Source organism: Protopterus annectens, chromosome 9.part0 (assembly GCF_019279795.1).
Source record: "Protopterus annectens isolate FY-2018-M chromosome 9.part0, PAN1.0, whole genome shotgun sequence".
NCBI lineage: Eukaryota > Metazoa > Chordata > Ceratodontiformes > Protopteridae > Protopterus > Protopterus annectens.
Genome location: NC_056743.1, coordinates 977891924 through 977906441, shown reverse-complemented (window position 1 = coordinate 977906441; position 14518 = coordinate 977891924). Strand labels below are relative to the sequence as shown.

The 14518-nt window shown below is 38.6% G+C and overlaps 1 protein-coding gene across 4 annotated transcripts in view; it reads right to left on the bottom strand.

The window, feature by feature from the left end:
- ITGA7 (integrin subunit alpha 7) overlaps positions 1-14518 on the bottom strand; it is an 849563-nt gene that overhangs the window by 116266 nt on the left and 718779 nt on the right. For all 4 annotated transcript variants that reach the window (XM_044083727.1, XM_044083728.1, XM_044083729.1 and 1 more), the window contains exons 16-17: positions 11212-11295; positions 10990-11069 (exon numbers count right to left, since the gene is read on the bottom strand). In XM_044083727.1, coding sequence (XP_043939662.1) covers positions 10990-11069; positions 11212-11295 — 164 coding nt within the window. The remainder of the gene's footprint in view (positions 1-10989; positions 11070-11211; positions 11296-14518) is intronic.

The window sequence follows — 14518 nt, the reverse complement described above, 5'->3', positions numbered from 1 at the left end:
CTCTTTTATGTATTGAATGTCATTAGTGAATTTAATGTCATATTGTATCTTACCCATGTTCGATCTAATATGATGCCTGTATCCACTTGGCTTGTATTTAGTACTACAAGCCATATTAGTTTTGTCTTTAGGTATCATTTGCAAATGGTCAGAATATCCCCTGTTCATAAAGCATTCATTTTGAAAATTCAAAAACATTTCTCTGTCCTTATTATCACTACATATTTTAGTTATTCTGTCCATTTGGTTTTTCACAATATTAGGAAAAATATGGCGTGGATGCATGCTCTCATGGTGCAATATGGCATTCTTCCAGCAGGGTTTTCTGAATGAAGATGTAGTAAATCTATTCAGATTGTTTTTTATTATTACTACATCTAAGTAGTTAACCTTGTGTAAGGAAGCTTCATAAGTGAAGCTGAGGAAGGTGGTAGTTGATTCCATGTACTTAATGAAATCTTCCAAGGACTCCTTACTCCCATTCCAAAAGAGTAGGATGTCATCCACAAACCTCCTGTAATATATTGCATATGTAGTAAAATTCTCATTATTTAGGATGTATGTTCTCTCCCACTCAAATACAGCTATATTAGCATAGACATTTGCACAGGGGGTGCCCATGGCTACCCCCATGTCTGTCTATAGATCTTATCCTGATACATGAAGATGTTGTTATTAAGTATGAGCTCTAATAGAGTACATATTACAAACTGTTCATTCTGATTGCCCATTTTAAAATCATTCAAACAGCTTCTAACCGCCTCTACACCAAAATCATTTGGTATACTCGTGAACAAATTCTTTATATCTAAGGTGACTAACAGTGTTTCTTGATTTACTTTTTCAATCCATGATGAATTTTCAAGATCTTCCAACAGTTTATATGAATTTTTCAGTATAGTAGGAATTTTGTCTACCAAGGGAGCTAGTTTATATTGCACATATTGTGATGCATTCTCGGTCACCCATGATTGGCCTGATACTATGGGCCGTATTGGTGGAGGATATGTCCCTTTATGCATTTTAGGGAGTCCCTTTATGATGGGAATTAAAGGGGCTTCTATTTCTAAATAATCATATAGCTGTTTATCAATGCATCTTGTCATTAAGAGATCATATAACGAGTCTTGGACATTCCTTATTATTAACATGATTTCTGATCTACTAATCATTAGGTATGCTGTATCATCACTCAACATCATAGTCATCAGATTGTTATAGAGGCTGGAGTCCATTATTACCACCCCCCCCCCTTTATCTGCAGGTTTAAATACCACACTTTCATCATTGCACAGCGATTCTAAGCTACATCTTTGTATTTTATTCAGATTATAGAACAATTTTTTATGTCCTTTCTCTTTATAATAAATGTAAAAGTCAAATTCACATGCTCGTAAGAAGCATTCTATTGAGCCAGGTATCGGTGGACTAAAAGTACTTTTCCTTTTGGGAGCCATAGGTTCAGGTATGCCATCAACACATTCCGGATTCAGAAATAAGAGTCTCAAAGACAACCTTCTGGTAAACTTCCGAAGCATTATAAGAGTCTCTGAAAGTTCACTGCCTCGTGAGGGGATGTATGATAAGCCCTTGTTAAGTATGGAACATTCAATTTCTGTTAATTCCCTAGACGAAATATTGAAAAACAGGGTGTTCAAAGTTTCTTCTTCCTGTTCTGCCAGTGGTCTCCTGACAACTTGCGCTTCCCCCTTCCCCTGCTGGTGGAGCGCATTGGGGCTCGTTGTTTGTATGGGAGCGGGGAGTTTAAAACCGAAGCCATATTAGAAGTGGCACTCAATGCACTTGTACCTTCTTTAGGTCTAGCTCCTGTAGTTAGACATTTTAAACCTTGTTGATTACAAGGTAAAGATGAAACAGAAGAAGTAATATCTACTTCTGATTGCGGTGAAATAAGAACACCACTGTAGGGTAAGGGAGTACTGAAGGCAGGCTTTGATGGGAGATGAGTTTTGTGTAATTGTTAAAATCTCCAGAGAAAAGAATGTGTTGCACGGGATATTAAGTAACACTAAATTAATAACTGAGGTTAATGACTGAGAGCCATTCATTATGCTGCATGGGCGGCGCAGTGGTGCAGAGGTTAATGCTGTCACCTCACAGCAAGAAGTTCTCTGGTTCGATTCCCAGCTGGGGTGCCTTCTGTGTGGAGTTTGCATGTTCTCCCTGCATTCACGTGGGTTTTCTCCGGGTACTCCGGTTTCCTCCCACATTCTAAAGACATGCTTCTGGAGCATTTCTCCCCGAGCCTCTGCTGAAAACAGGATCTGTGGAACCTAGTCGGACTTTCCCGGTCAACAAATGTTAAATAAAATAATTATGGATTTCTATTCCCCTTAGTGGTGCAGTATGACGGAGCTGTCTCTGGTAATAAGTCATGGAATGAAAATACTGGCACTGGCAAGATTTGGGAATGGCATGCTCTGGTCCCAGACAAAGCCCTTCGTAGGACAGTTTTAGTTTGATATCAGATGACTGTATGAGCACTTTCTTGCTTATGCTTCTCTAGCACAGAACACATGTACACGTATTCCAATATGATGGCAGCTAAAAGGGGAACTGAAGTTTACAAGTGCATGGAAAAGAAATGCTGACATGTAAAAAATGCACATGCTTCAGCTCAGGTTTAGGGAAAGTGGTGCAAGCTAAAGGGACAATATCTTTTTTGAATGTGTCCCTTACTAAGTTCTGCAGAGCTTTGCAAGAATTCATAGGAAAGAAATTTCCCAATGTCTACCCAACATAGTTACACAGTGTGAACTTCAGAGAATATACAACTCTATGGCTGGGAATCAGAAAACATTCCTGCACCATGCTAAGTTAAAGTAAATGACGAGCACCCATGTGCAGGGTTTGTGTGATTCAGAAACACATAATCCACTAGGAGGGCAAACCATGCAGCACATTTAGGCTTTGGATATGCTAATGGACATGTAAAGGCATGGTAATGAGCACAATTATTAAAATGAGTCCTCTGTAAACTAATAAGGCAAAACAAGATGGCACAGTGGTTCATAAAAATATTACTGCCATGCAAAGGGGCTGCACCCACAGCAGATTTGAATACAGCCAGATGTTCATGTTGAGGGCAAGGACATCTCTGAAGAATGTCAAGGGTTGCTGCCACGATAGTAAATGTGTATCTACAGGATGCTCTTATTGCATCTGGAGTGCCCGACAGTGTGTAACATCACCCCCAGATGTACTGGGTCATCCAACTATGCTTAATGTTTCATGGACTCCACAACACCTACATTGTGGACTGGCACTGTGTAGACAGGGACACCACCTAAGAAACTGTGGACATGTGTCAGCCTTGTCTGCAGCTCCATAGGAGTTGTGGAATAGCAGTCCTAGTGAATACTAAGGTATGTGTGTGTTTATGTGTATTAAATACAGTGTTTTGGTGACCTGCTGGGGATATAGTGTGGGTATCTCAGGCATCTGCTATGAGAATACTCCATCATTTCCCTGATTCCTTGATTCAGCATGTGGGGGAACATTTGTGGATCCCACAACTTAGAGGAGATGGCCAACACCATGTGGGATTTCTATGACACAGACAATTTCCCAGAGGTACGATAGCTTGTATACACATTGAAATCAAGGTTCCACCTGGATATCCACACCTCCAGGCTAGTTGCACAGCATAATGCATCCGAGATTATCCAAGTGCAACTAACTCTGAGCAAGACTGCAATCCAAATTGTAGCTTGCTACAGACCCCCCACCATGCCCCAGGATTCACACTCCTCATTTCTTGATACACTGGAAAGTATTAGGGTACAACCCAACACCCTAATAATGGGCGATTTCAACTACCCCACCATTAACTGGGAAAACTACTCATGTACCAACTCTTTTGCTCAACGTTTTCTAGAATTCATAAATTCCAACGCATTGGATCAAGTTATTCACTCCCCCACCAGGGGCAGCAATATCCTAGACCTGGTCATTAACAACATGGGAAACAGGTGTTCCACACCAGAGGTCAATTCCTCATTGGTCAGATCCGACCACAAGCTAATCAGCCTAGACATCCACATCCCACCCCCAGCCCCAATTAGGGAAACCATCGTAAAAACTTCTTAAAAGCCAACTTCACACTTCTTAAGACAGAGGTGGCAAACTTCATGATACCCATGCAGATGGACAATAGAGGTATGACTGCAGAATCCTACATAAATGCACTTTATAAGCACTTACACAAGTGCATGGATCATGCTATCCCTAATAGAACCAAGATGTTATCCTCCAAAAAAAGGAAGCCAATCTGGTGGTCCTCTGCCATAAACAAACTCTACAACAGAAGAAAGAAACTGTTGCAAAAAAAAGTAAAATCCCATGACTGGAGGAACTCCCTGGTCAACCTCAGTAAGAAGCTGAGATCCCTCATAAAATCCTCCAAAGCTAGTTACGAAAACAAAATTGCCACTGACTCTAAAGATAACCACAAAGCATTCTATAGCTATGTCAAGAATCTAAATGGGAACACTCAGATCTGCTCTGAGTTACAGCATAATGGCACTAAATATACAGAACCAAATGATATTACCAACATCCTAGCAGATAGGTTCAGTGCTAACTTTACCCCCCCCTCACCCCCTAGAGGGCCCATCTCTATACTGGAAGAATGCAAAGTTCCTATAATCACGGCTGCACAGGTAAAAAACACACTCTCCAAAGCCAAGAACACAGCATCCATGGGACCTGACAATATCCCAGGCTGCGTTCTACACGAACTACAGAATGAACTGGCACCCTACCTAAGTACCATGTTCGATCATAGCCTCACCTCAGGCTTTGTACCCACTGAATGGTGCACCACGACAGTTATCCCACTCCACAAAGGGGGAGCCACGACAGACCCCGGGAACTACTGCCTCATTAGCCTGATGGGCCTGGTCTGCAAGGCCATGGAACGTATCATCGTGGAACTCATAAACAAAGACATTGGTAATCTCCAAACTCTGGACCCTACTCAGTTTGGATTTGTAAAAGGCAGATCATGTCTCCTAAACCTGATTGACTTCTTTGAAGCAGTCACCAAAGCCATAGATGAGGGTACAATGGTTCACACAGCTTATCTAGATCTCGCCAAGGCTTTTGACACCATCCCCCACTCTGGAATTATAGATAAGCTCACTAAACTAGGTATAAATCCCTATGTCACAAGATGGGTTGCCAACTGGCTCATGGACAGAACCCACACTGTGAAAGTAGCGGATTCCAAATCCAACATCAGACCAGTGACAAGTGGAGTACCACAGGGTTCAGTCCTGGGTCCTCTCCTGTTTGGTATCTACTTCTCTGAAGTGCAGGCCAACACAGAAGGTCTTTGGCTAACAAAGTTTGAAGATGACTGCAAACTAGGAGCCATAATCGAAACTCCTAATGATGTGGGCAAACTACAAAAGGGCCTCACTGAGACAGATACCTGGTGTCAAAGCCATGGCCTGAAGCTCAATGCCAAAAGTGTATTGTCATCCCCTTTGGTAAAAACTCTGTACCCATGAACTACCACATAGCTGGTAGTCTACTTAATGCTGAAAATGTGATAAGAGACCTTGGGACACAGGTGGACAGTAGTCTCTCCTTTGATAATCACATTGCCACAGTGGTCAGGAAATCCTTCTACGTGGCTCATCTCATCACAAAAGGATTCTCATCCAGAAAAAAAGAGGTCATTGTTCCCCTCTACTCATCAATCATTAGACCCATTATAGAGTACAAGGCCCCTTTTGGCATGTACCTCACAAGACATCTACAACAACTGGAAAGACCACAGAAATACCTCACAAAGAGGATTACTGGCCTCAAACAGATGCCCTATGCAGACTGTCTCAAAAAACTACAGCTTTACTCCATCGCATATCGCCTACTCAGGGGCGATCTCTGCCTGACATACAAAGCTATGTCAAACCCAGAGCTGTTGGACATGCTCCACTTAAAGAAATCCCAATCCCTCCGAGTTACATGCTCTAGGGACCTTAACCTTGTCACCACAATAAACAGAATATGCTGGAGGGATAGATTCCTGTCCCAGAGACTTCCCATACTCTAGAACAGACTACCTATCTATGTCAAACAGAGCTCCTCATTAGCACTCTTCAAGAAAAATCTTGATGATTGGATGGGAAATGGGAAATTCACCCCAGGGATCACTTCTGTGGCTCTGCTCGACAGAGGCACAGGAAAATAATTTTCTTGGGTGGCGAAAGCCAGGGTACATTTTTTGGCTAGGCTTGTATGGGCCCTGGGCCAATAGCCTAGTACCTACCTATGAACCTATGAACTGTGAAGGAGCAGTGTGAACTATAAAGTTATCACTTCATTAACTGCCAGATGGTCTGTAATGCACAGGATATCCCCTACAATGTGTGTAGTCTACCCAGACAATTATAATGATTCCCTCATATGATACACCTGTGATCTGTACAGATGCTTTGTGAGGGGTGACATCACAAATAGGCAGTTGCAGAATGCCATCCTATCTCCCATCCTGGTGTTTTCTCTCTTTTGTGTTAATGACCACAGTGTTGGTTATTCAATTCTCTACTCATCATTGTCTTCCCTTTGTTTGTCTAATGTTTCTTTCACCATTGTGTTCCTCCACCCTCACTACCCCTTTGTTTGTCTAATGTTTCTTTCACCATTGTGTTCCCCCACCTTCACTATGTTACTATACATCCTATCAGTATTGTCCGTCTTCTCTGGCTACCTAACCTAACCCTCGTAGCTTCACTGACTTTCTTCCACAACTTACATCCTCCTTAAGCATGAAAAACAGGCACCAGTCACATTACAAAGAAATATTACCTCACTATCCTCACTTCCATCCTGCTCATTTCTAATTTGCTCAACGTCTGTTCTACCACCTCTTGCTTCCCCTTTTCATCTCTATCCTGTGTATGTTTCCCCTGAAGGCTTTTGTCTGACTACTACTGTAGCTTACCTGTGAATGAAGTGCCTTGTACAATACTTATGATGAAGGTTTTAGGTTCAATTCCCATCAGGACTGTATGCTTTTGTCTGTTTTAGTTTTTCATTCTGCAAATGTTAGACACACAGCTATTGCTTGTTACCCTGAAGCCTTTTGTTAGAATACTGATAGAGCTCAGCCTGTAAATAAAGTGCCTTAACCAGGCGGGTGATGAAGGCATACCTCTCAGCTGTATAGATTTTCACAGAATGTCTAGAATTTTACCTCGTGTTTTTGTTCTATTTTTCATAAAATTGTGTTTTTCTGGCAAACTTGTGACAAATCATTTAATACTGAAGTTAGAAAATAATGACAGACATTTGAGTTTCAGGCTTTTTACTCTTCAGAAATTTCATGCTAATGCAAAACCTGTTAATATATACATTTTCTAAGTTTGTAAAAGCAATATTTAAAAATTGTCCATATTTGTTGGCCTTTGTTGCACTTTTGTGTATGACTTTATCCAGATTTCTTGTTCTAAGAGGTTGAGAGGTATGGATGAAGGTTGTGGGTTCAAGTCCCCTCAGGGTTGTATGACTCTTTCTCTTTCATTCTGCAAGTGTGGGACACACAACTACAATGTGATTCCCTGAAGGCTTTTTTTTTACTACAGCTGTAGGTCATCCTGTAAACAAAATGGTTTGTACAACACTTCTGATGAAGGTTGTAGGTTTAAGTCTCCAAAAGGCATATGATTTTCTCTCTTTTATTCTTTCATTCTACAAATGTGGGACACACAACTACTGTCTATTACCATGAAGACTTTTGTCTTAGCTCAGCCTCTGAATGGAGTACATTGACAAGACATGAGATGGAGATTGTGGGGTCAGCCCCTGTAAGGCTTAAATATAGGTACATCATTACTGAAGTAGGGTGGTTGTTCCCTTACCTTTGCAGTAGAATGGTCCGACTCTGATGATGTTGTACCTATATTTGCATTTTTCTCTCAACCCTTCTCCATTGTTTTTGACATCTCTAATTGTGTCACCACCTCACTTCACAATCTTGTCTTTGCATACATTTGCATGTGTGGCCCAACCAACTATTTTCACCATCCTAGCTTCCTCTTAAATCCTTTACTACCTTCCACAAGTTATCTTCTCTGCATACGTGCATCACTGGGTCAAAAAAATAGATCAGTGCTCAAGCTCCATGATCCTGTGAGACGGCCACATTGCTTTTTTTCCTAGCTGCAACAGTGCGCACAAGATCGTGCATAGTGCTGTCACTGCTCAAGCTCGACAGATATGGAAGTATGAGCAGCAGCAAAGCCTATGGCCTACATGCTCCTATATGGTCTTTCCACAGTCCCTGCTGTGGCTGCAGAGAGAATATTTAATGAGATGCTTCTCATACACACTTGCCTGGTTACATTCATTGCTAATAAGCTGTAGGGCTCATCACAAACTCACAGTAAACAAAGGAGGGCCAGCCATGATTACAGTTCCAGTGTTTCTGAATCCCAAGGAATGAATTTAGCTTAAAAAAAATTATTAAACAGTTCACTGGTTATGTACAGAATTTTGTCGGTCATTTTAGGGCAGCTGATGATAACATCACACATGCAGCTGTCTTCATGTTTTTACCATTTCTGACAATTTTTTAAATGTGTTTCATATCTTTTGACTACTATTTTTCATTTATGTATTTCATTTAACCGAAAGCAAAATGGTAGTAAAAAGATATGAAACACATTTGAAAAATTGTCAAAAATGGTAAAAACATGAAGACAGCTGCATGTGTGATGTTATCATCAGCTGCCCTAAAATGTCCGACAAAATTCTGTACATAACCAGTGAACTGTTTAATAATTTTATGTTTATTTTCCTCTGTAGAAAAGATTGAGACTATATGTGTAAAATAATAGCAACTTTAGGTTACTCAAATTTACTGTTTTGGTTGTGCTTAAGAACAAACAAACCTTTCCTCTTTTTTGACAGCTTATTTTGTGATATTTATCAGTGGCCATGGTGGTGCAATGGTTAGCATTGTCACCTCACAAAAAGAGGTTCTCCTATTCGATTCTCGGCTGGAACGTCTTCTGTGTGGAATCTGCATGTCCTCCCCTCTGTGGAGTGATGTTTAAAGACATGCAGGTAGGTGCGTGCATGAATGGGTGTGCATTCTTTGAAGGTTATGTGTTGGGCTGGCAACTCGGCACCGTAAAAATCTACTGCCTCAAATTAGCGGACCGGAGTTCCGCTGTGGTGACCCCTAACCAGGATATATACTAACTCCACAGCTGTATAAATACAAAGGGGGAGGAATTTCCCAAAAGAAAGGAATCATCGTCCATACACACCTAGAAACTGCACCAGCAGTGATTTTTCTGTGAAAGACCGTGATCACGAAGCGGAAGTTCTCAAGTTGTGCTTGGCGGGTTAAAATTTCATCAAGTTTGCACCTGATGAGCAGTGGAGGAGCACATATATATGGATCCCTGTCATAACACTGAACCCATTACACTGAAAAATATTTTTATCGAAAACTCATTTTATTAAGGAGTATAGAAGTGTGTAGAAAGTATGCAATGGTGTCATTTGTTGTCATAGGAGTCATTAGAGAAGTGAGTTTATGACAGTATTTGTGGATTGTGGTGGGCAGCATCATGTTGTACCCCCAGACCTGCAGATGTCCGTGTTTGCTCTCAAGCACTGATTCACTGTGTGTAGTATTTTTGTTCTTTTCTCTGTGATTGTGTAATCATTAAGTTAGTATACATAAGTAAGGGGGTGTGGGGGGCAAAGCTTCCTACATGGGGTGTGCAGGTTGGCTTGTTTTTGTGATATTCTTTTTGGAGAGAATGTTTTCAGTGTAATGAGTTTTCAGTGAAATGGGTTTCACCACATGCGTTTCAGTAAGATGAGTTTTCAGTGTTATGTTATAGACGTGTGTGTGTGTGTGTGTGTGTGTGTGTGTGTGTGTGTGTGTGTGTGTATGTATAGATATACAGATATAGATACACAAATAGATATATAAATATATACGTGTATATATATATATATATATATATATATATATATATATATATATATATATATATATACATACATACACACACACATTCACGCATATATATATATATATATATATATATATATATATATATATATATATATATATATATATATATTTTTTTTTTATAATCCTGCTTGACAAGTGGTCCTTACATAAATATACTTGATCCTTACATAATGCATGGTGGTTTTATTATCATTCTTTGCTATTCTATTGATGGTGATAAAGTATAATCTATTTTTAATGTAACTCCTTATTTTTCTATTTGTAAAATTCCCTTTTTCTGTTTTTGTTACTGAAATTTTCTTTGTTATGTAAATATGCTGGCATATAGGCAGTTATTCCAGTGCCAGTGAAAAGGGTTCAAACCTTTTATCACGATTGGATTATTGAAGAAGAGGCAGCAAACACCCCAGTAATCATTCTTATTACAGGGATAGACAGATGGAGGTATAAACTATTTTTCTTCCCGAGGTATAATGGATTTTTCTAGAATTTATTCAGCTATATGCAATGGCATGCACATGGAGTAATCACATTGCTATATGCTTTAACCATAATGGCTAGAAATTAAAACTAAGAGGGGTATTGTGTACCTCAGTGTTAGCTGGCAACCCACTATGATTGCAGAACCTGCATCACATACCAGCTGACCAACAGTATGTCCACAGATATAAGCCAGCACCAAAAGTGAAAACTCATTCAAGGAAAGAAGGCTTTGATTGGCAGCAACGAATACTAAGGTTATTTATGACAAAGCTGAACCAGTGGAAGCTAGCAAATGACTACAGTGGGAAGGGATACTGAGGAGATAGATGGGTTTCAATGACCCAAAGAGTGCCATCAAAGAGCAGGAACACAAAATTGTGTATTTGGAACATTAAATAACCAGAGTATTAGAAAAATGAGCACTGCTGATTTTATTGGCATCAAGTCATACAAGTTCTACAGCTCTCTGATCTTGTACTTACGTTGCCAACTGTAAATTAACATCAAGTTGTGTTGTTTCTATTGTGATCCCAGAAGTACTTAAAATGAGACGGAGCTTGACCTGAGAAGACAAAAAAATGAATTGTGCCTGAGGAATCAATGTAATTGGTGGCAAATTCAAAAAGTTTTCTGATCTAACAATTCTAATGTTCATTAATGTATGATGATATGGTACACATATCTGTAGAGGAAAAAAATGATACCTCTGCATTCCTTTTCATTGGGTTTCCCAGCTCACATTCTGCCTGTGATCCATTCTGATTGGCTATACAAACAATCTGCTTATCCTGAAAAAATAAGAAAACACAAGATGGAGAAAAACACAAACATGTATTATTGCTCATGCTTTGTTATCAGTCAGGGAATAAACTGCAGCACTAAATGAAGAAGATGAAAAGAAATATGGATAAGTGAACCAAGCACTTTGCTGGAAGCACAACACACACAAAGAAGTACTGGCTCCCGATGGTCAATAGAGGCTTCAGATAAGGAATAAAACTACTACTGTGCTGATTGTGGTATTGGCCAATTCATATATTTTTGGTTTGTGGTTCACTTTGCTGGAAGCACAAAAAAATCAAAGGATCTTGTTCAGAATTCCACAAAAACAAGTCTGTACAATAAGATATATAGAAATTATCTATTTACAAACATTACAGAACACAGTACTATCTGCTTCAGAGAACCTTCATAACTTCAAAACTTCACAAAAGTACCCCCCATGCAAACAATCTAAAGAATACAAATAGCTAATTGTTTTGTTGTTTATGTTTTCACCTCCTCTTGTTTATAGAACTTCTCTAGTCTTTCTGTGCAGAATGCTGGTTCTGTTTATGTTGTAGCTTGCAATCATTTTTCTTCCATTTAATTTTCTGTATCATTACTTGGTTTACATAATTAGTTAATTAATCGATACTGGACAGTAGAGTGTCCCAGCAGTTACATTTTGGACCCTACTTATTTAACATATATCTTAGTAATTTAACTCTGATATGGAATTTTGTGTCGAATGCACAAATGTTTTATAACAAATTTAAATTATCTTAGTAAATGAACTTGCAATAACAATCTGTTAACCAATGTAAGTAAAACCAAATACTGTTGCCACTTGTAGAATATGTGCTGCTATTCTACTGATAATAAACAGCAATGACAGTCAGCGATAAACACTCTGAATATTACAAAATGAGAACCTAGGTTTCACTGTCTGTGTAACACATTTAAGAATCTGGGTTTGACAAATCATCAGGTGTAGTATTACATTCATTAGGTTATATAGGAAACAATGCTAATTCCACTATTTATGGCCAGCATTTGTTCCAAGGTCGAATAAAGCTACCCTCCATAGTACCCTCAATCAAAATTCTTAGGCAATTTGTGAAATTATGAAAAGAATAACAAAAAAGGGGTGACTAATCTTAATAATTCAGTTTATTGTGAGAGACTCAAAACCTTACATTTGTTTTCATTATCATATAATCCTACTGGTGCTTAATGGGGATCGTATTCTTGTATAGAACACCTTTAATAATTCATTCTTGTAAAAAATATCTGGGGCTTAAAACTACCTAAAATACACTAAAAATGAAGCCTACTCAGTACTTTTAGGCATAATATGTGTACATGATTGAAAGATTCTCAGACAGAACTATAGCTAAAAGGAATAGGCTTCCTGACAAAAACTAAAACAGAAATCAATTAATGTATTAAGAAGTAGATTAGATTAGTTTCATGAGGACAGGAAATTTAACCAACCTGGTGCCCTAAAGCATTTACTGGCAGTTGCCTCTGTCATGTTTTTCATTAATGTGGCATCAAGGTAATGCGCTACAACTAAAAAAAGTCTACTGGTATTCCAGACAACTGACTATGTAAGGAGAAGGTACACTTAACAGTAACTAGACCAAATACAGGTTTTTGAAAGTGACATCTCCTTGGAATTAATACTATAAGAAGCAGTGTGCTGTGTTAAAGGCTGCACTATGAATGATTACTAGAAAAATCTGTTGAAAGTAGACTGCCTAGTCACAAATTATCAAGTAGCACTGCCCTGAACTTAAAACCTAAAATGTATTTATTGTTTTTAAAGGGAGGGGGGTAAAGCCCCTTACCCCTAATGCTTAAATATATTCTCCCCATGGTCACATAACTTTGGAGAACAGAGAAATACCATTATAGTGTGAAAACAGTACATGCACTAACTGAGATCTTTAAATATGTTAATGACAAACATGGTCAGAAAATGAACAATTTGGGGAACTGTCATCAGGGATTAGTTAACAAAAGACTATAAGTTAACTATGTGCAGGGAACCTAGATGAGGACCATAACTACAATTCATGAGTTTAAAAATAAGAACAGAAGGGAACGGTGTGGCTCTTTTTTTAATGGGTATCTACCTTATTCAGAGAAAGGCACTGGTGTTCATTTGAGTAAGGAAGTGATATGAATTATTTATAGTTCACTGTGGTTTATAGTAGTAGAGAATTACATGTAAAATGTAGTGCAATTATACAGAAGGCATATTAAATTTAATACATGAAATCTTTGTAACAAGAGTTTCAGTACATACACTGAAAGACAGCAGTGGACCCATCCAAATTTCACATTATTTAAACTCTATTACCTGTTCAGCTATGCTACTGTGCAGATTTTGTAACTAGAGAAATTAGTTGCATGGAAGTCTATATGGTTCTTGAAAGGATTGCTTTTGTTTTATTGATGTTTCTATTATCATTACCTCAATACCAGACCATAATACAATCATCTGAGTTGGCCTGTTGAACGTGAGTGTTCCCAGACTTCAGATTAATAAAATCACATACATATAGAGACACGTGTAAGTGGTGGACATCTAGGCTGAATAAAAAGAGTTAATAGAATATGATCCAGTATTGAGTAAAAAATATATAAGAGAGAGAGAGAGGTTAAGGCTGCAGGTATTAGACAGTGGATCTATTGCAAACTTTAATAGTTTTTTTCTATAGATAAGTACTTAATCAGGGAACAGGGCCCTCAGCAAAATCTAACCTACTTGTCTATTCAAAAGTAATATGTAATCTAGCAGATAAAAAAACATTTTTGAGCTCTATAAGGAAGGCCCCAGTCAACAAATCCTTAATGATATTAGTAAAGATCTTATCTGTGTCTTGATATGAGACAGTGGGGGTACCGATGGTACCAATGGTTCTGAAGCCATGTCTAAGTCATGCTAGAAGTGAGCCATATTTACAAAATGAAGCACTTGTACATAACTATCCTGTTTCATCTTCTTCAAATGTTTGAAAACTTGAAATGAGAAAGTATCAATCAGGCAGAAGGGATTGGGACACTTGAAATGAGGAAACACTTTAACATTTTTACAAAATAGCAACAATATACATATGGAGAAGCTAGTGGTTTTGTAAACAAAGGAACAATATTTTCAGAAAAACTTGTTCAAGATCTTCTTTTGTTCAGTTACCTTGTCAAGTAGCAAGAAATTGAGTTATTTTGACTAGTATTCCTTTA